General features: G+C 42.6%; 1 protein-coding gene and 1 long non-coding RNA gene across 2 annotated transcripts; one reads left to right on the top strand and one right to left on the bottom strand.

The window, feature by feature from the left end:
• Positions 1-1,471: 1,471 nt before the first annotated feature.
• LOC119295095 lies at positions 1,472-4,386 on the top strand. The gene is made up of 4 exons (XR_005143721.1): positions 1,472-1,732; positions 3,802-3,941; positions 4,036-4,095; positions 4,204-4,386. It is a non-coding gene; the product is annotated as an uncharacterized LOC119295095 (long non-coding RNA).
• Positions 4,387-7,237: 2,851 nt separating this feature from the next.
• Positions 7,238-14,743, bottom strand: LOC119293367 (tRNA(His) guanylyltransferase 2-like). Its single transcript, XM_037571864.1, has 16 exons — positions 14,161-14,743; positions 13,680-13,830; positions 12,929-13,060; positions 12,693-12,737; positions 12,399-12,568; positions 12,049-12,134; positions 11,847-11,954; positions 11,322-11,448; positions 11,124-11,253; positions 10,895-11,026; positions 10,556-10,600; positions 10,303-10,472; positions 9,934-10,019; positions 9,730-9,837; positions 9,251-9,375; positions 7,238-7,413 (listed from the first exon to the last, which is right to left on the bottom strand). Exons 2-16 carry the CDS (start codon positions 13,784-13,786, stop codon positions 7,410-7,412), a joined length of 1,575 nt encoding a protein of 524 aa, XP_037427761.1. The 5' UTR covers positions 13,787-13,830; positions 14,161-14,743; the 3' UTR covers positions 7,238-7,409.
• Between the last annotated feature and the right edge of the window lie 4,469 nt (positions 14,744-19,212).

Below are 19,212 nucleotides of genomic sequence, written 5' to 3'. Positions count from 1 at the left end.
GCATAAGCCTGACCTCTCATGGAGGTAACAGCCCTACGTCTCAGTGCTGCGGGAGCGTTTCTGTTGTGTGGGAGATTGTGTGTTACAGGGGGTAAAAACCCTTGTGCTAGAGGGGAGGGGCGGCTTATATAGAGTGTGCTGCCCCTCATAGATGCTAGGCAACAAAGGGTTCGATCGTGGGAGTAAAGAGAGGCATTACTGGTAACGCATACAATAAAGAGTAATTAAGATGACTATTCGACTGTCTATCTATTGGTATTCTTGGAGTGACTTCTGGTCTTCATCGTCGAGTGACTACAGGGTCTTCCGAGTGGAATGTTATCGTCGAGTGAGGTAGGATCTTCCGAGTGAGTTGACTGTCGAGTGACTTGCACTTCATGCTTACTTCAGTCGGAATTTTCCTGTAACTTTGTGACCTTGTACTCAGTGTCTTTAGGTGGGGTATGTGGGCCCTGCTTAGGACCCTGTCCCTAACCACATCACTCGCTGACTAACACAAATAACCGGAGTTGACAACTCCATAAGGTCACCATTCCACCAGAGAGTGCGGATGAAAGACAGCAACAAAAAAAGCACCCTATCTGGCTCACCGACTGACACAAATAACCAAAGTTGACAACTCTCTAAGGCCGCCCACCAAAGAATGCAGATCAAAGACACCAACACAAAAACCATCCCATCTAGCTCGCCGACCGACACGAATAAACGGAGTTGACAACTCCATAAGGTCGCCATTCCACCAAAGAATGCGGTTGTTGCGCGTCGAAGGCCGACTACCAGCTGCCAAAACGAGATCCTCCCTGAAGTAAGGGGCACTCAGGCGGGCGCCAAGGCTTCAGCAGGCGCGGATGTTATTGATGAGCTCCGAGAGGGAAACATATCTGCAACTTGCCAAAGTCTCCATCTTCTGCCTTCCACCTCTCCTCTGCTTCCACTACATCTAGAGAACCAAACGAGCTGAGGAGACACACTCTAGATCTGAGATGGTAGCGAGTAGTGTCTCAGATCCCGCAAGAAAGCCAACTCCGGCTACTAATACTCCGACCACCATGACTGTAGTAAGAACAACAAAAAGTGAGAGATCTAAACTGGAAATTGCGTTATTTGAGAAGCTACTTAATCTAATATCCATACTATCAAGACCAAACCCCTCTCCCCCACCTCTCCAATCTCCGGAGCTGCCGGAAAAAGGAGGAAGAGAGGCCAGAAGAAAAGAGAGCGGGAAGGCTCAGAAGAAGAAACCGTAAAGCAATCGTCCGGGGCAGTCTCTGGTCTCTAATGATTCTACAATAGCACTATAGCACCCCGTTAAAATGTCACTTGTTTTCTGTTAGTCAAAATGTGAATAGCTTGTCAGTTTTTTGGGTATTCCAAAATTACCCCTGTCAAAACTATCCATGCTCCACTGAAAAAAGAAAAGAAAAAACTTTCCCTAGCTCTGTCCCAGTCCAACCAGACCAATGTGCTCCCCCCTGCCAACCACAGCGGCGCGCGGAACCTTGACGGCCTCTACTCGGCCGCCTTCCCTGGCTTGACCCCGACGGCCACTGCTCGCCCGCCTCCCCTGGCTCGGCTCCGGCGACCTCGCCTGCCCCGGCCGGCGGCCGCCTGGCTCGGTCCTGCCGCCCTCGACGTCACCACACCTGTCCGCCCTTCTCCGCCGACCACACCACCTGGCCCTGCTCCGACGACCGAGCCAAGCCCTACTCCGTTGTCGAATTCAACCACGCCGGTGCGCCTTTCCCTGCTGTGCTGGTTGTGTCTGCTGGTTTGGTAGTGAAATGTGTTACGTTTTTTTCGTGATTCAGTCGATTCGGCGATTAGTTCACCTGAGCGCTTAGTGTTGGTTTGGTTTCATCAGATTTCATCACTAACTTGACTGGAAACTAGGTAAATCGGCATGATTCGATCACGTCGAGGGAGTGTATCCCGTATGCAGCTCTTCTGTTTTGTCCCCCAATACATTTTTAATCGAATTGTTGGAGCGAAATATGCTACTCCCTCCGTTCCAAAATAGATGAACCAACTTTATACTAGAGTTAGTACAAAATTGGTTCATCTATTTTTGAATGGAGGGAGTAGTTTAGAATCTATGGTTTCACCAGTTACGGGGTGTGGGGGAGCAAGCATAGCAGCTCCCTTTTTATCCTACATCTCTTCAGTGATGGGAATTGAGAGCTAGCTTTGGGCAGCAGATTACTAAGTTCTAATTTTAGATTTAGTTTTTTGGGGGAGTTGTAGTGTTTGACTGTTTTCTGTAGCATTTGTTAGTTATTTGTTTTGTAGTTTCCAAGTTGCGTCAAACAGCACTGATTGTGAAGTCTAGGATCTTTTTTTTTAATGTTCAGTTGAGCGACATCCTTTACATCTGTCACACTATACATAGATGCAACTTTGCTATCTTTTGACCTATAGCCTGCATTCACAAGCGTATGGCATAAAATGCTGGTCCATTCTATTTGCCCATTTTTTCCGTGCCTGCGTGAAGTGGGAGTGCAGAGTTTTGGTGCTCGGGCTACATGGAGCCCTTTTTTAAAAAACATTCAAAAATGACATTTCAATGTTTCAAAAAAATTCTGGAAACAATTCCACATTGACATGTGGATGTATACCACACGTGTGTAAAATTTCATGAGAAAATACATTGATTCGTGAGCTACACAAAAAAGTGAAAATCGTTGGTTCGTATAGTGAACAGTGCACACACTGTTCACTGTTTCCATTGTCAGCAATTTGCCTTTTTTGTGTAGCTCTCATTTCAATGTATTTCGTCATGAAAATTTGCGAGTATGCAGTATACATCCATATGATACTGTGGATTTTTTCTCAGAATTTTTGAAGCATTGAAATTTCCATTTTGTTTTTTTTTAAATGAGCTCCATGTAGCTCGAGCTCCAAAACGAATTTCTGTTGTATGCCTGCATTCTTTCTGTAGTAAGTTGTTTAGTTAATGAGTTTTGAATCAGTCTATATGAGCATGTGGGTTTTCAACAATAGGTGTATTTTTAGATGATTGTAATACCCCATGTATTTTTTCATCCCATTTTCGCATACAAGTGCTCTGCTGTATGTATGTGTGGTGGTGTAATTGGTTTATTCCTTCCATGTTGGTGTTGTAACTTATAGGCGTGTTGCCAATATTTTATCAGGGAACTACAAAGTGTTGTCAGTTATCTAATTTGCCTTCTATGTAGCTCTTGGATTATTGTGTAATATTAATGTTCAGTTATGCAATATATTTTTCAGCAATGTCCACCCCTTGATCTTTGTGTAAAATTTCTTTGTCCACTGCAAATTACCTGTGGGTTGCTCTTATATTCTTTTAGTGGATGTAAATTATTGGATTGTCGTTCTATTTGTTACTGTCACCTGGACGTTCTGCTTTGTTGTTCTCCTCTATGTAACTCGTGAATTATGCTACTCCAATTAATATGGACCGGAGGGAGTATAGTATTCCCATCTGTGAGGGGTTCTTGCTGTTTTGTCAACAACAAGGTTGATTAGTATATGTTGAGTGTACTAATGCTCTTCTGAAATTATCCTGTTCATTCTTATGATCACTTCTGCTGATGGAGTAGCTAGTGGTTGCAATTTTTAGGCACTTACAGTTAAGGTTCTTGTTTAAGTACCGTGCTTTGATTACTGTAATTGACATGTATCCCTTACGTAATTTTTATAATCGCCATGGAACATGTATGTACTTTGCACTGTATCATTCCTATAGTTTAATATTCTTCTTTTTACCATTGATCTTAGTTAGAGATCAAAGATCAACTGAACTCTATTTTTTGTGGCTTGTAGTATATAGATTACTGTAATGGGTAGACTAAGCAAGGCTTCCGAGCCGAATATTCGCGTACAATCTTCTTTTGACACTGATGATTCCGGAGGCAATTTTTTTCCCAAACTTTGCTGAAGATGATTCATACCATATTTCCCAGGTTCATTTATGTCTTTTTAGATATTTTTTTTCTGAGCTTACTAGGTTTTCATGCTCTGTGCTTACTAAGTTTCTTTTTATTGCAACTTTTTCAGGATCTATCGATGGATGATGATAATTTTGTTAAAGCTTTGTACGATTTCAATGCGACCCATGTGAGTTTTTTAGCCGATACTCTTTGTTTTTCATTTTGATTGTGGCTCGGTGATTCTAGTCAGTATGGTGTGTACCTGATGCTCCATTTTTATTTTCTGTTTGTGCAGAAAGTGAAATGTCTGAAATGGAAACATCTGTTGGTGCTAGAAATCTGGTAGTCTTTGTGTGTGCAGAAAGTTCATCGGTTCTGTTTGCTTTTGATGTATCATGTACCTGCACATTGAGATAGGGAATGTTCATTAGCCAGATATGTTGAATGCGAATTGAAATGACAGTTTTGTTGATTTATATTTTTGGTATTTCTTTTGTTTTTTGGTTAGTTTTCGGTAATATACAGGCTTACGGTAGCATACACAGTGTGCATGTATATGTTTCACAGTCTTCAGTTTGTTTCTTTTTTTTATTGTAGGTAGGTGTATTTTCTCTTTGTGCTCTGATGTTTTCTGTCTGTGTATGTAGGTAATACAATTCCCTATTCTCTCTTGGTTTTAGTTTGTCATCTAGTTTTCGCTCAACTATTTGTGTCTATGTATGTAGGGGTTTTGTATTTTATTTCCAGCTATTGTTCATCACCTTAGTAAGTTTATTTTCCAATAGTATTTGACCTTTTTTTCATTTACTTGTTGTTTGAAGTCCATTTTCTCTGTCCATGTATGTATGTTAATATAATTACCCCTTTCTCTCTTTGTCTTCTACTCCCTCCGTACCTAAATATAAGTCTTTTTAGAGATTTCAAATGTACTACAACATACGGATGTATATAGACATATTTTAGAGTGTAGATCCACTCATTTTCTACTGTATATAGTCACTTGTTGGAATCTCTAAAAAGACATATATTTAGGAACGGAGGGAGTAGTTTACATGCTACTGTTGATCGCTGTTTTAAGTTTATATCCCTTAGTATTAAAGATATTTTTTCACAATTTACTGTTATGTGAATCTTTTTTTTTTACAATCCATTTACTCTGTCCATGTATGCCAGTATTTACTGTATCCGGTAGTCAGTTTGTTTTGTTGCCAATATAGTGCAGTGTAAATTTGGGTTTTGAGGACTGTAAGTCAGTAATTGGTAATGATTAGAGTACTGAGCTATCAGCCTCTGCTGTTTCCGAGCATATGCTCTCTGAGCTTCTAGATCAGAGCACCATTTTCATGTAATTACAGTTCTTCTGCTCATGTCTTGCAGTTTTCTGAAAATTTGAAGTTAGTGTAAGTCTGATATGTACTAAGTAGCTTGTAATCTGCACTAGTTGTACTCTATATCCACATCAGCAAGATCAAAGCACCCATTTTATGTAATTACAGTTCTGTTTGATCATGACTTACTATACCTTTTTTTTTTTTAATTTTCTGACTTACTGTACCTATCTTCTGGTTTTACAGTTTTCTAAAAATTCTCATTCCTTGCTAGCTCTAGTGTACTTATGATACATAGTTGTTTGTAATCTGTACTAGCTGAAGTCCTATATGACCTCATTTTGCTGCCCCTTTTGATGTTTTTGGCGAAATCTTGTGGATTTGTAGAGGGAAAGGCAAGGCCCCTGAAGTCCCAATCCCTATGAATAATGCCGGAGAAGCGTAGACAAAGCAAAATTGGGGGTGAGGGGTGTTTGCTGTGTTGCATCCGCCATTGTTCCTTCCAGGTTTGTCCCAGCGTTCTTGCTGTAAGTTTTCCCCAATTTTTGGTCTTTTCTTTGTCTTGCTCTTCTCTTGCGTGTCCATGCTGCAAGTTCTGCCTCAAAGTTTGGTTGTTTCTCTCAACTTGCCCGCAAGTTCTGGTGTCAGGGTCGTTTTTCTTCTGTTGCTTTTCGTGTAGCTGGGTTGTACTTAGTCGTTAGGTGAGAAGGTTTTGGCCTGGTGAGGGTGGCGACATGTCATTCCACCACCACCACTACATGACCAACCCGTTCTGGTTCTGAGACGCATCGACCATCGACCGGGACTGATAGTCTGGTGCCGCTCATGGGAGACGAGACGACGGCGGTTCGGTGGCTCAGCCTAGTCATCAATGCAGTCAGTGTCGCTCTACCAGTGCGATCGTCCAGGCGGCATGGCAGATGCTGCATCCCCATTGATAAGCCCGAACCCCAGTCGGCAATGGCGGTGAGCACGAACTCGCCGGGCAACTTTTACGACGCTATCAACAAGGGGGGACGGGAAGGACGACAACATCAAAGTCGACGGTCTCAACGGCGAGGAGCATGAAGGCGCCGCCGAGCTGCCGACGGAGAGGCGGAACCTCCAGAGCAAGGTGACGGCGTTAATGGCTACGCTGGACCAGGTCGACCGTAGGTACTGGCACTACCACCAGGAGATGCAGATGGTTGTGTCATCGTTTGGCGAGGCCGTACACGGCGCTGGCCGTGCAGACCATCTCCCGGCACTTCCGGTCACTGTCGGACGCCATCGGCGCGCGCAGGTGCAGTCGGTGTGGCGGAGCCTCTGCGAGTCACGATATCTCCGGCGATGAGGGAGCTATCCGGCATTGATCAAGAGATGTGTTTGTAGTTAATTTATGCAAAATGATTTTAAATTATATGCCAGTTTGATGAATTTGGAATTGAGCCTGTGAAGAGCATGTGAAAATCATTTTGGTTTTACCTATGTAGAATTTCCCAGTGCAAATGGCTTGAGACTGCAGTGTCAAACCAAACACGGTTATGTAACCTGATACCTTTACTGCCACGAACCAAAATTAATTTTGCAAATGGTCTGTTGCTCCATTGATCCCACCGTAATCTCATTACATTTCTGTTATCAGTCCATGAACCAAACACGTCCTGCATGTTTTAATTCTTCAGGGACTATATTTAGCAGGTCGACCGAAAAGACCTGGAATATTTATTTAGACAAGTTAGGATTTTGTGTGTAGTGGTTTTGGTTTTTGTGTTTAGTCGTTTCATTCGACTACTTTTACTTTTTATCACTCAATATATCTTATTTTATTGATGCTTTGCCATCTGCTCTACTAATTTCATTGTAAGACTACAAGACACAAATACATATTTTGTGAAATATCGATGTAGTTTTGCGACTACACTTCCATGAGGCAGAAATAAGAGTAAGCAGCTACGCAAGTGCACAATGATAAAAAGAAACCTGAATTTAATCACTGTTACAACTTATCCAGTACGAGTTCAGATTCTGAAGGCATCTGTCAAGTTAGAAGTACAGTTCAGGCGGGATAGGCCGAGCTATAAGTCTAGTAAGTAGTACAGAATTATACGAGGCCATAAATCCAGGACGCAACTCCACAAGCACTTCTTCGACGATAAACAAACTTGGATCTTCTCATCCTCTGCTATTGCTTTCATCTGCACATGAAAGGAACTATTACATTACATAGTTGCCAAGCTGCCAATTTGAATGGTTAGGCCTTCTCATTATCAAGGGAAAAATAAATTAACAAAGGAAAAGAAATGGGCACTGATCAATGCATGCAGAGGAAAACAACAAGTAATGGTGGTGAACAGTCAACATTCCAGCAATCCTCTTGAACCAATTGAGTTTACATTAAAAACATCTAACAAACATGGTAAAACCGATACTAAAGATAAGATCCTAACAAGCCAACAAGTCACCTAGTAGATGAATCAATTTCCTACTGAGACAGAGTATAGAGCAACCAAGAAAGGCACATCACCTCTCAGGTCATCTAATCATCCCAGATGTAATGCATGCCTCATTAAACATAACCAAGGCTTTAACAATCAATCTGCTCAACCAATAATGCTGAAATACACAAAATAAAAATGGTGGGTGGCAATCGATCTGCTCAACCAATCACGCTTTGGCATCAAGAAACCAGTATGAACTCCATGTGTTCTTCCGCCTAACCAGGCTTTAGGGTCATCTGTACCTCCAAATATCAATGGATCTTAACACGGAGTTGAAGCCAGACCAAGAACTGATGTTAAGCCAGCATGTACATTTTACGGATACGTCTTGCAGAAATTAGCATGTGTTGAGTCATATCAGCTTTTTTTCAAACAACAACTAACGAATCTAATGTCAGTTTGAGTATTGCTGTCACGCAATGTGAAGCCTAAGTAGTTGAAAATATAAACCAAACCGTAAAAAACTCAACCATCAGTGGCACGACCTATAAAAGTCGAACCGAGCAAGATCATTAGAATGATCAGCGGGCTGAAATCAGCTGAGTGGTGGCAGCTGCTCGGAGAAACAACAGACCAAATATTCAGACTTGTTTTTAGCACAAATACTACATATTGAGAAGCTACATGAAACCACAGTGAAAAATAATATGTAAATGGATGGTTCCACACCTTCCATGCTGGCATGCTTAATCGATTCTACACGAGATCAACAAGAAACCAGCCAAACCACAGTACATATGAACAAATGGTTGCGCACCATACATTCAAACAGAAGCACTGGCAAGCTTACTTGATCACAACTATTGTGCATGAAAAATTATTGGCTATTTTGTATATATACAAGAATCAACAAGAAACCAAGCTAAATCATAGTGCTCATGAACAGATGGTTGCACACTAGCACTGCTTGATCATATCTACGGTTCATGGCAAATAATCAAATTTACCCCTTGAGATGGGCAACTTATATGGGCAATGTGGTGGTGAATTAGAAACGCATGGTCCACTTGAATTGTTTTCAATAGTTTGAATTCACATTTAATCAAAGTATCTCAGCAGTGATATGCCATTACTCTGTCCATTTTCAGCACCAACTGCAGCTACAATAACATACATGCAAAAACAAATTCACTTCCCTGAGCAACGCCACCAAATTTGAACCTAAGAATCTGGCAACATAACCAAATTACTACTAGTGGCACACTAGAAGTAATTTAATGGCTGCTGACATGGGCTGATAGTTTGGCAGAAACAAGGAGAGTTTTGACTTAACCCACGCACTCGGACATCTACGAGTACAAGTTAACAAGTTTTATCAGCATGTTACCTATATGGAATTATTGTAAACATCAAGTTTTTTGTCTAGCAATAATTATATTGACTACTATTTCTCATGGGAAGAGATCAACTTGTTATTAGTTACTCCCTCCGTCCCGAAATGTAAGACGTTTTTTGATACTATTGTAGTGTCAAAATACGTCTTACATTTCGGGATGGAGGGAGTAAAATCTAGCAACTAAATAGCAATCATCACCTGTTGAAAACATAAGGGTGCTTTCTCCAAAAGTCTGGCCCCATGTCTACGTGGGCCACCGCCACATCCCACCGCTCTCTTGTAACAACATCTCCATTGGCTTCCACCTCTGCAAATTCTCCCACCTGCACCCATTTGCACTGTAAGTTGTTAACAGAGAAACTGGACATACCGTGAGAATCATCCTCTACTCAAATGCAAACACAAATAAATAAATAAATAAAGACTTCTGCTCAACAGCAGTATCCAGGCATCTCTCAGATGCAGTTCTTTGTAGACGACATGGAATTGTTACAAACTACGGATAATGAGCGAATGCGAGAGTATATTTTTCAGTTATAGTTACTGTAAAGTTACTTTGATCGTTTCGTGAATTTTAAATCTTTCTTCTTAAGTATCTAAACTGTCACTTTCTTAAGATAATGGCAGCACAAACAACATTATTGTTGAAAATAATTCTTGGATGATGGACAAAAAACCTTTTGACGGTAAGCACATGAACCCTTTCGAAACATAGCCGGTTCATTGTTGTAGTTCATTTGAAATCGTTGAAAAAGTAACTCGTTCTTGTCCTTTGGTAATGTGTCCTTCAGAGAATACTAAAGAGTTAGAGATTGCACATAACTAAAGAATTAATAAGAATAATGAAAAATTATTTTAAATCCTAAATGATGAAAGAAGACCTTCAGTATCTCCTTAGCTTTGTTTTCACCTTCTCCAGATTTCACTAACATCCAAAAGCATGTATTGTATTGATTTCTGTTGTGACCTGCAAATTAGCATGTACAACGAGTCAGCTCATTTTCTTATGATTTGTTCTAACTATGAGAAGAGACAAACCCTTGGAGCAGGACATCTTCAAAAAAAAATAAAGATACATTGAATGGTAAGTATTCAACACAGCATATAGGTTATATTGACACCAAAATTAATGCATTCATACTGCTGCAGATGAACACATGAATTCAGATATAAGATACTGTACTACCATCAACAAATTCATAAATATTTCCGATTAGTTAAAGATATGGCCTTTTAGGAGGATTACTCACATTCTGATTGCCTCCGGAACAAATAATCACAAACGGTTGTTGGTTTTGGGCAACAGAGAACTTCTGCTTTGTAGTGTGGTGGCTGCACTAAGGGTATACTGGGGAAATATTCTTCCCACTTCATAATGTAGAAGGAAGTGAAACATGATGAACATGAAGAAATGATTGAACTGCAAAAGAAGTTGCATATTTTATCAAAGGCTTGACCGGATGAAATGCATGTACTATACGAATTCATAAATCTAGTAACTACCTCTCCTCTCTATTGTACAATTCAGTGTTCTCCTGGAACACAAAGCTGCAACAATAACAAATAATTAAAAATGATCATTTGCAACAAATGTTCAGGTTTGCCATCCAACAACATAAGAAATCCTGTCTAAACTGAAGTGTGCCACATTTAAGCTTCGCTGACCAGTTCACTTACAACTTCAACATGATCCCTTATATTGCCAATATATTCAATTTAAATTACTATTATTGATGAGAAGAGGCAAAATTGTGCTATGCGGAAACACATATTTTTGCTTTATCTGTCTTTTTTGCAGTCTTCTCCATGCAAACACAGCTATTCGGAAAGGGTATATCATACCTGTACTCGTTGTTAAAACCATAGCCAAAGATAATATCAGGAAATTGCTCCATCATCAGTGAAGCAGAAGCGTTCATCAATCTTAAAGCGGTCTCATCATTTGGCTTGTCAAATGAATGGATCAGTGAGAATCTGGGGGGAAAAAAATCTCCATGTTGATAAGACGATATAATTATCTAAATGGTATTCCCGCATGTGTTTAAATAAATAGGAAATTAGGAGTCCTCACTGATCAAATTGGCAGGCGCTAATACGAACAATGGTCCAATTGGAACATGGAGACCTAGGGATGTTAACAAACTTCTTCACATACTTGTATCCATATTTTTCTTTCCCCCAAAGATACTGGCAGTCTGATGCTGTATATATACAAAGTTGATAAGAGTTGGACCGAAAGCATACCTAAAACTAGAATGATTCAACTGACCTTTTCCAAGAATGTATTGATGTTTTTCCCAAAACTCGGGACCTATGATATCAAAATTTGACACTATAATTGCCTGACGGGTTCTTTTTATGGGATTCCCATAGTCGTCTGTTTTCACCTTCGTGACCTGTAATATGTATAACTTTTTTAGTATTCAAAGTGCACCTAACTGGGTTAGTAGAATTGAAACTAAATGTTGAAAAGAATATGTCCAAAAAATAACATTAGTCAACAATCAGGCCCACATAACCTTTGATCAATATAACCTAAGAAAATGGCAGCTAAGAAGTTTCAAATATACATATAAAGTATAGCAAGAACTTTTACATATACCATCTGGTATCAAGAAAATAAGTCAGAAATGATACAAATATCTCTAAACACAAAATATGACTAAAAATAAACATGGTCACTGGTATACATCATGCAAACAATAATTTTGCAAGAAAAACAATTAAAAATACCTCACTGAGAGTAAGCAAGAACATTAATAATGATGAACATATGAATGCTTGATAGCATTACCTTATCTCGATAAACACTGGATCCTTTCCGAAACATAGCCGATTCATCATTATAGTTGATTTGGAACTGTTGCAAAAGCAACTTGTTCTTATCCTTAGAAGATGTTCCCTAAAAGAAAAATAGACGGTTCACAAAAAAAAAGGAAAAATGATTCATAAAAATGCTACAAATGACATGTATAGCCCTAGATAATTAAGATGACCTTCAATGCTTGATATGCCTCATTTTTGGTTTTTCCGGACTGTATCAACATCCAGAAGCATGTATTGTACTGATTATTTATATGACCTGAAAAATATACAAATAAAATAAAATATGTTAATCTTCAACCATTAAATCAAATAGAAAACTAAGTATCTCATTGAAGCAACACATAGATACACTATATTTATTATATTTAGTTAATGTTGTTGAAGCTGTATATTTTAAATAAAGGGTAATAACATACACAACACAATTCTACTGTCAAGAACACCAACACACATAAGTGCACAATATAATTATCTTATTATTTATACAACAAAAAAATCGATTTTAGTTCAAGAAGCTTACAATCCACTTGTCTCCATGCCAAATAATCACGAACAGTCTTCATATTTGGATAGCATACAACTCGCGCATCAAAGTATGGAAGTTCCTTCAAATCATTATTAGGAAAGAAATCTTTCCACTTCCTCATGTATACAGATGTGAAGTAAGAAACACATTTAGAGAGAATGTTGCTGCATATATTGGTAGAGAAGTCAATAACATGATGAGATCTTATAACTGAATTGTTAAAATATATTTAGGTATGGCAGTATTTTAGAATACCAAGTGAATAAGTGAACAAATCAAATGACGTACCTTTCTCGCCTATTATATAATTCTGTTTCTTCTCTAAAGACAAAACTGCAAAACAAACAAAAATACAAGAAGCGGAGATTATTATGGAAATAATGAACAAAATGTTCAAAAAAAAAAGGAAAAAATGGAGCTCGTGCAATTCAAAACTGAGTCTCCACAACAGCATTTGCATATACCTTTTTATGACAAATCTACAAACAATTTTATAATTTAACTTTGATAAGAAGATATTATACCTGTACTCATCGCTAGCACCGTAAGCAAACACTATGTCATTGTATTTCTTGAGCATAGAAGTGGCACAGGCGTTCATCAATCGTAAAGCGCTCTCGTCATTTGGTTTCTCAAAGGCATGCAACTCCGAGAATCTACAAAAATAAAACTGAAATTAGTGGATACCGAAAAGAACAACAAATATAAACTATAGCTAAATACACGGGACAACACATGTAACTTTGTAGATATGGGCTAAATCACATAACCACAAAAGAATAAGGATTTTCAATGTCCGTCTCCACTGCCGTTCCTTACAAGGAGTAACTATTGGTCGATGCCGGCTAGGAAGCTCATGTGCCCCTGTGGTGAGGCACTAACCAACGAAAAATATGGAGGATGTAGAGCGGTAGAGTGCTCCTCCACGATGCGAGAGGCCATGTTTGCATGTTTCCCATATTTGAAGCAACAGTTATCCCCATATTTGAATAATAAAATTTTCTTTCCATGTGTTTCGACATGTTAATCCTTACAAAAAGACAATGGTACAGACGAGCTGAGATGGCCAGATGGTTGATGCAATTGCTTAACCACTAGTAACCATGTCAGTGTATAGATAGGAAGTGAGCAGAATAAAACTAGATCAATCAGTTAACGTCCCATGTTAGAGAAAGCAACAATCAATCACTCAATATGCGTGTGGAAAACCGAAAAAACACGGATATACATTATTTATGCATTATTATCCGTTTAAGAGAAATAGATGAAATATACCGGTGGAAGTGGCAACCATCGATGCGGAGGACGATCCAGTTGGAGGCCGGGAGCTGGCGATTGAACTCGAACTCCCTCTTCACATACTCATACTTGCTATTGGCCATCCGCAGACACCACAAGCACCACAAGACGACACCTGTTCTTGGAGCTACAGATACAGGAATTGCACTCATAACTCACAAGTATAACGAGACATGCTGGTACTCCCTCCGTCCTAAAATAAAATACTTGACTTCCATTTGTCTAAATATAGATGTATTTAGACGGAAGGAGTATTTGAGTTGAGAGACTAAGATCAGTAACAAACTGCGTCCAAATTATTAATACATAGTAAGCACGGAAAAAACAGCGTGTTGACACTAGTTATCAGCAATAAGACGACGTTGCAATTTGACATGTAGACGTACTGTACTACGTAGCACCATAGGTTTGTCGAGTGTGTTAACTGAAGCTGCAGTAGCTTAGTAAAAATCCAGACCTGTTACTGATCGATCTGTGGTCTAGAGCACTTGGAATCCGGAGCCAATGTCCGTGGGCCGTGGCGGTTACGAACCGAGGGTCTTGGATCGATCGGTCGATTCAGAGATAGAGGGAACAGGCAAGCTTTCTGGGAACAGGTCGAGGCGCGGCGGGGCTGGTCGGAGCGGAGCGAGTGGCGGCGTGCCTGGACCTGGATAGGGCGAAGAAACCCTAGAAAGCTTGCTCGGGTGCGGGACTTGAAAAGGACCTCTTTCCTTTTTTTTTCTATTATATGCTGAACGGGTGCGAGTCGGAAGACAAGTCGGAGTTGGCAACGGTACTGTCGGTGTTTCGTTACCGGCTAAATTCTAGTACTATGTAGGTAGAGCTTGTAACCACGATCGGATGGGTTAACAGCCTCAAGCACACAAGAATGTATACATGTTCGTGCCCGGGATCGTCTCCGCTAAAGACCCTACTCTCTACTCTTGTTGGTGCCAATTGTATTCCGGCGTGTGAGGCGCTCAAGGTACGAGATGATGCGGGCTGGCGGTTTAGCCGGCTGGGTATATGGTGGATTCTCCGGTGGAGAAGGTGTGTGGTGTGTGTTTTTGTGTGTGTGTGTGTGAATGTATCGATATCTCCTCTTCGTAGAGAGAGGGTACCCTTATATAGGGCGCATCGTCGCCTTTATAGATGCGGCCAAGTAATGCTACAAGCCCGGGTACAAGCTATGATGGGACAGAAGTTATGCCAGGTTTGTTGTAGCTGACCTTAGAGAGTTAGATCCGCACGGGGAGCATTTCTAACCGATCTCTTAAAAGTTAGTGGAGTATATACCTTAGTGGAGTATACATATTCCACTAAAAATTTACCGCACGTAGCCGATCCCCTAAAGTTAGCATAGTAAAATTAAATTTGCACAAATTCAATCAAATTTGAATCGAAATATGATGCACTTAAACATAAAGTTCTCGCAGTTGAACATTAAACATAAATTCAAACTAAAACTAGCTTCAGACGAAGGGGAGGTCGAGCCAATCCTTCCGGGTGAAGCTGGGTTCGGGCCAGTGTTGTCGTCGTGGTCATCGGGGAAGACGCTCCGCCACTCCTCGGCGTCGATCTCGTCGTCGCTGCCCACCTTGCCGCCCGTGTTGCCGCCCTCGTTGTCGGAGATGACGATAACTTCACTGTCATTAATGGCAAAGATCGCCCGCTCCACCTCCACTAGCTCCGGGTACTGCCGGCGGAGCTCATCCATGTCCCACACGGGGACGAGGAGGTGTTGATCGTCCAACTAGCTCTCCGCCGGGCCTGGGGGCAATCCCAACTCCGTCATTGGAGTCGCTCCGCGCAAAGGAAGCTTGGATCTGGCGGCTCGAGGCAAAGCCGGACACAACGACCATCGGCTCTGCGTGTGCGGCATCGGTCTCAAAGTCCGAGGTAATTAAACGCCGGCGGTGCCCACCATGCGAGGGCGAGGGCGCGGCAAGCCGCGGAAGCGGTGTCGTACGCCATCATCCATGTATCAGTGCTTAAGAAAAACCTCTCCCTTAGAGCAAGTCTAATAAATCCTAATCAGCCGGCTTTCGTCTTCGACGGCCGCAACATCGTCAACCCGGCGAAGCTCCGGGACATCGGTTTCAACGTCTACGCCATTGGCAAGCCGCTTGATCAGTGGCTCAAGGACATGCCAGCCGTTGCCTGAAAGGCAATGCACACTGATAACCGTGCATCGGTGAGCGTTCTTCTTGATTAATATAGAGTTTTGTAGCCCTCGTAAGCCTTGTCAAAAGGAGTAGAATACTAGTTTTGCTATTGATCTACTGATTTTGCTATTGAGTTGTGTAAGATTCCTTAGGCATCTCCAACGGTAATCCGTAAATTTCCTTCATATCCGTCCATGGATAGCGGGATCAGTCCACGGACACGAATGCAGAAGAACGACATCCAACGTTAGCTAGCTGTATATATTTTGGGTACAACTTGAACCAACATGACGAAATACGTCCTTTATATAAACATGACAGGTTACATAAATTTTCATTGCATTTCTAACATCTAGAACAACAACAAAAAACAGCCCATAAACCTATCCTACGACGGCGGCGCCCAGCGTCCAAGCCCATGCCATCCTTCATCCGTTGTCTTCATGAGCACCGGCGATAGGACCGATGAAGTGAAAGTGCAGTCCCCGGCGATGAAGAGTAGAAGACGGGAGACGGACCGGCCCACATGGGACACAAGGCACCGCCGCTAGCACCAATCAACACATCCGCATGCAGACGCAGTGTACCACCTGAGCAGAATTAGGGGCCCGTTACAGATCAGAATCAGTTCCCAATTGTGTTGCTGCCTGTCAGGATCTCTGAACTTCAGTTCCTGCAAGTGTCGATTTCTTCAGTCAATGGGATATCGTTTCGCCTTGTCATAATCAAGCTCAGCCGTCGATCTTGCATCCAACCGTCAGCGCTGCTTGGTACAGTTGACGTATTCGACGTCGATTTCAGATCGAGCGCTCCTCGCTAGCTCATGGGTCACTGTTTGAATTCCGACAAAGTGCACTTCTTAATTTATGCCTTTTTTCGCTCTTTTTTTTTAATCTGTAATGGATGTAAGGCCATGGATCCGGGGCAGGTAGTTTTTTTATTCAAAATAGGCTTTCGCCCCGCTATATTGATATAGCAACCACCTGATACAACATTTCGATCGACGCTGGGGCTAACAGCACAAGCACGCCCAAAAAATACAAGAGAAAAAATGTCGACAACGCCAGATCAACGAAAGCTACGGCACCCCGCGACCGCTGCGACCACCGAAGATAACCACCACCCTCCAAAGCCACCGAGTTGCCGTGTATCAAGCACCACCTTCAAGAAGGAATGCGACGATGACGATGCTGCTGCCCGGACGAGTCCTAGGATTTCTCCCGGTACACAAAGGGTAGACGGGGGAGAGGGTCACCCGACGCCCTTCAAGAAGGATGGCGGCGCCCGCAGGCGTCACCGCGTTGGTGCCGGCAAGACCCGACATGGATTTCTCCCGACCCCTCGCGCCCGCCACCCAGGACCAACCTTCGGCTCCACCATATCCGCCGCCCACCAACATGCGCCAACACAGTCACGAGGACACCGCCGTCGTCTCACCACGACCAACGAAGCGAGGCCGACCAGATCCAAACAAGACACCCGTAGACAACGACCGGGCCCGTGAAGCTCCGCCGCCATGCTGCAGCAGTCGCGGCACGGCAGCCGCCGTCCCTGTCGCGAGTAGCTCGCCAGAACCACTGGAGAACAACCCACCGTGGCCCCCCGGTAGGCCCGCCCCGACCTAGATCGGGCCCGTAGGGCCTAGATCTGGGCCAGCCGGCCGCCGCCAGCCATGGGCCGTCGCCGCCGCCGTCCAGATCCGCACCGGAACGACGCCGGCCGAGGGGCTCCGCCACCAGGACCGCTCGCCCAAGCAGGGGTCCAGCGACGGGGGAAGAAGGGGGGCCGCCACCACCGGACTGCAGGTAGCTCTATCTCTTCCTTATGTGCTCCTGTAAGTGGCTTAGGACCCTAGAAATTATGTGTTAAAGAAGCTGTACTTTCTAGTTGAAAACACCATTTTCAGTTTGTACCCTTTTTCAAATTACTACCTCTGTCTCTCTAATATAAGACGCTTTTGCAGAGTAGTTCGTACTAGTTCAGAGGAACTCTGAACCTCACCATGGCCGATCAAGGCATCGAGGCGTTCAGCGTATGCACCGGTGTTTTTTAAGCTTTGTGCTATAGTCTCGCGACTTGTTATCTTTTACTGGAATACGGAATACATATATACTCCATCCGTTCTAAAATAGACGACTCAACTTTGTACTAATAATTAATACAAAGTTGAGTCATCTATTTTGAAACGAAGGGAGTACATCCTTTGTGCATTTCATATTCCAGATGTGATGCTCCAAATATATGAATGCTGAATGTTTTCCAAATTTGAAATCCTCAATATGAATTGCTGCCAAAACACTAGATTTGCTCAAATGGTTGGTAGCCTGAAACACCACTGACATCTATCTACCACTAATAGACATCTACCAGTCATCCATGGAACAACCCTTTCGGATGGACGGAAGGCCTGAACAAAGGAACCAGTGACGGCCTGACGGGCGGCCGTTTACAACCCATCACTGGCGTGGTTTAGGCACTACCACTACCAGGTTACATACAACTTTAGGCACAAAAATTCGCAGCTTTCCCAGATTGCACATTTTCTACAACCGTGTTAAGCAAACGTTTGCACAACAGTAGATTTAGCATATTAAATAGCCGATATATTTTGTTTCATTTGTTTGTTTTGTCAAGCGTTTTGTTTCATTTGTTTGTTTTGTCAAGCGTTTGAAAAATAGGAGAATATATTAGTCAGGCTCCCGAAAAAAAGTTTTGTAGCGGTCACTTTTCATCAGAACCATCACATCTTCATCTAAAAAAGTTTCGTAGTCCATTTAAAATCTTTACAAAGACAAATATTTAGGACGGAGGAAGTATCTGCCATTGGTAGGCAGCTACCAGTCATCCAGTGGTACAGCCCACCCGGACGGACGGAAGGCCTGACCAAAGAAACCAGTGACGGGCGGCCGTTTACAGCCCATCACTGGTGTGATTTAGGCACTACCACTACCGGGTTACACACAACTTTGGGCACAGTTTTGCATCGGCCATTTTTCATCACGACCATCAAATCTTCATCCAACGGTCCAAAACAGATCAACACAGTTCATCTTCTTCTCCCCTTTCTTCCATGCATGCCCCCATCCTACCCCACGCACCGCCTGGCCGCCCCACCCTCCTCCTACTGCCGTTGCAGGTACTACCTCGGTCATCCCTCTAAACCCTCCAAATCCACAGGAACCCCGGCAACCCCCCATACCCCCTCCCCCCGGTGAAGTTTCTTCCTCGCCTCCACCCGGGACGCCGCAGCTCGCTGCTGCTCCGAATGTCGTCCCCGGCTCCGGCAAGGTCATGGGTCGGCCTCAGCATGGTCGACACTAGTCGCTGCCGCTCCTCACGAAGTCCCCACCTTCGATATGTGC

The sequence above is a fragment of the Triticum dicoccoides genome, chromosome 4B (genome assembly GCF_002162155.2).
Source record: "Triticum dicoccoides isolate Atlit2015 ecotype Zavitan chromosome 4B, WEW_v2.0, whole genome shotgun sequence".
NCBI classification, from domain to species: domain Eukaryota; kingdom Viridiplantae; phylum Streptophyta; class Magnoliopsida; order Poales; family Poaceae; genus Triticum; species Triticum dicoccoides.
The sequence above is the reverse complement of the archived record's forward strand: the minus strand, read 5'-3'. Positions and strand labels throughout refer to the sequence as shown.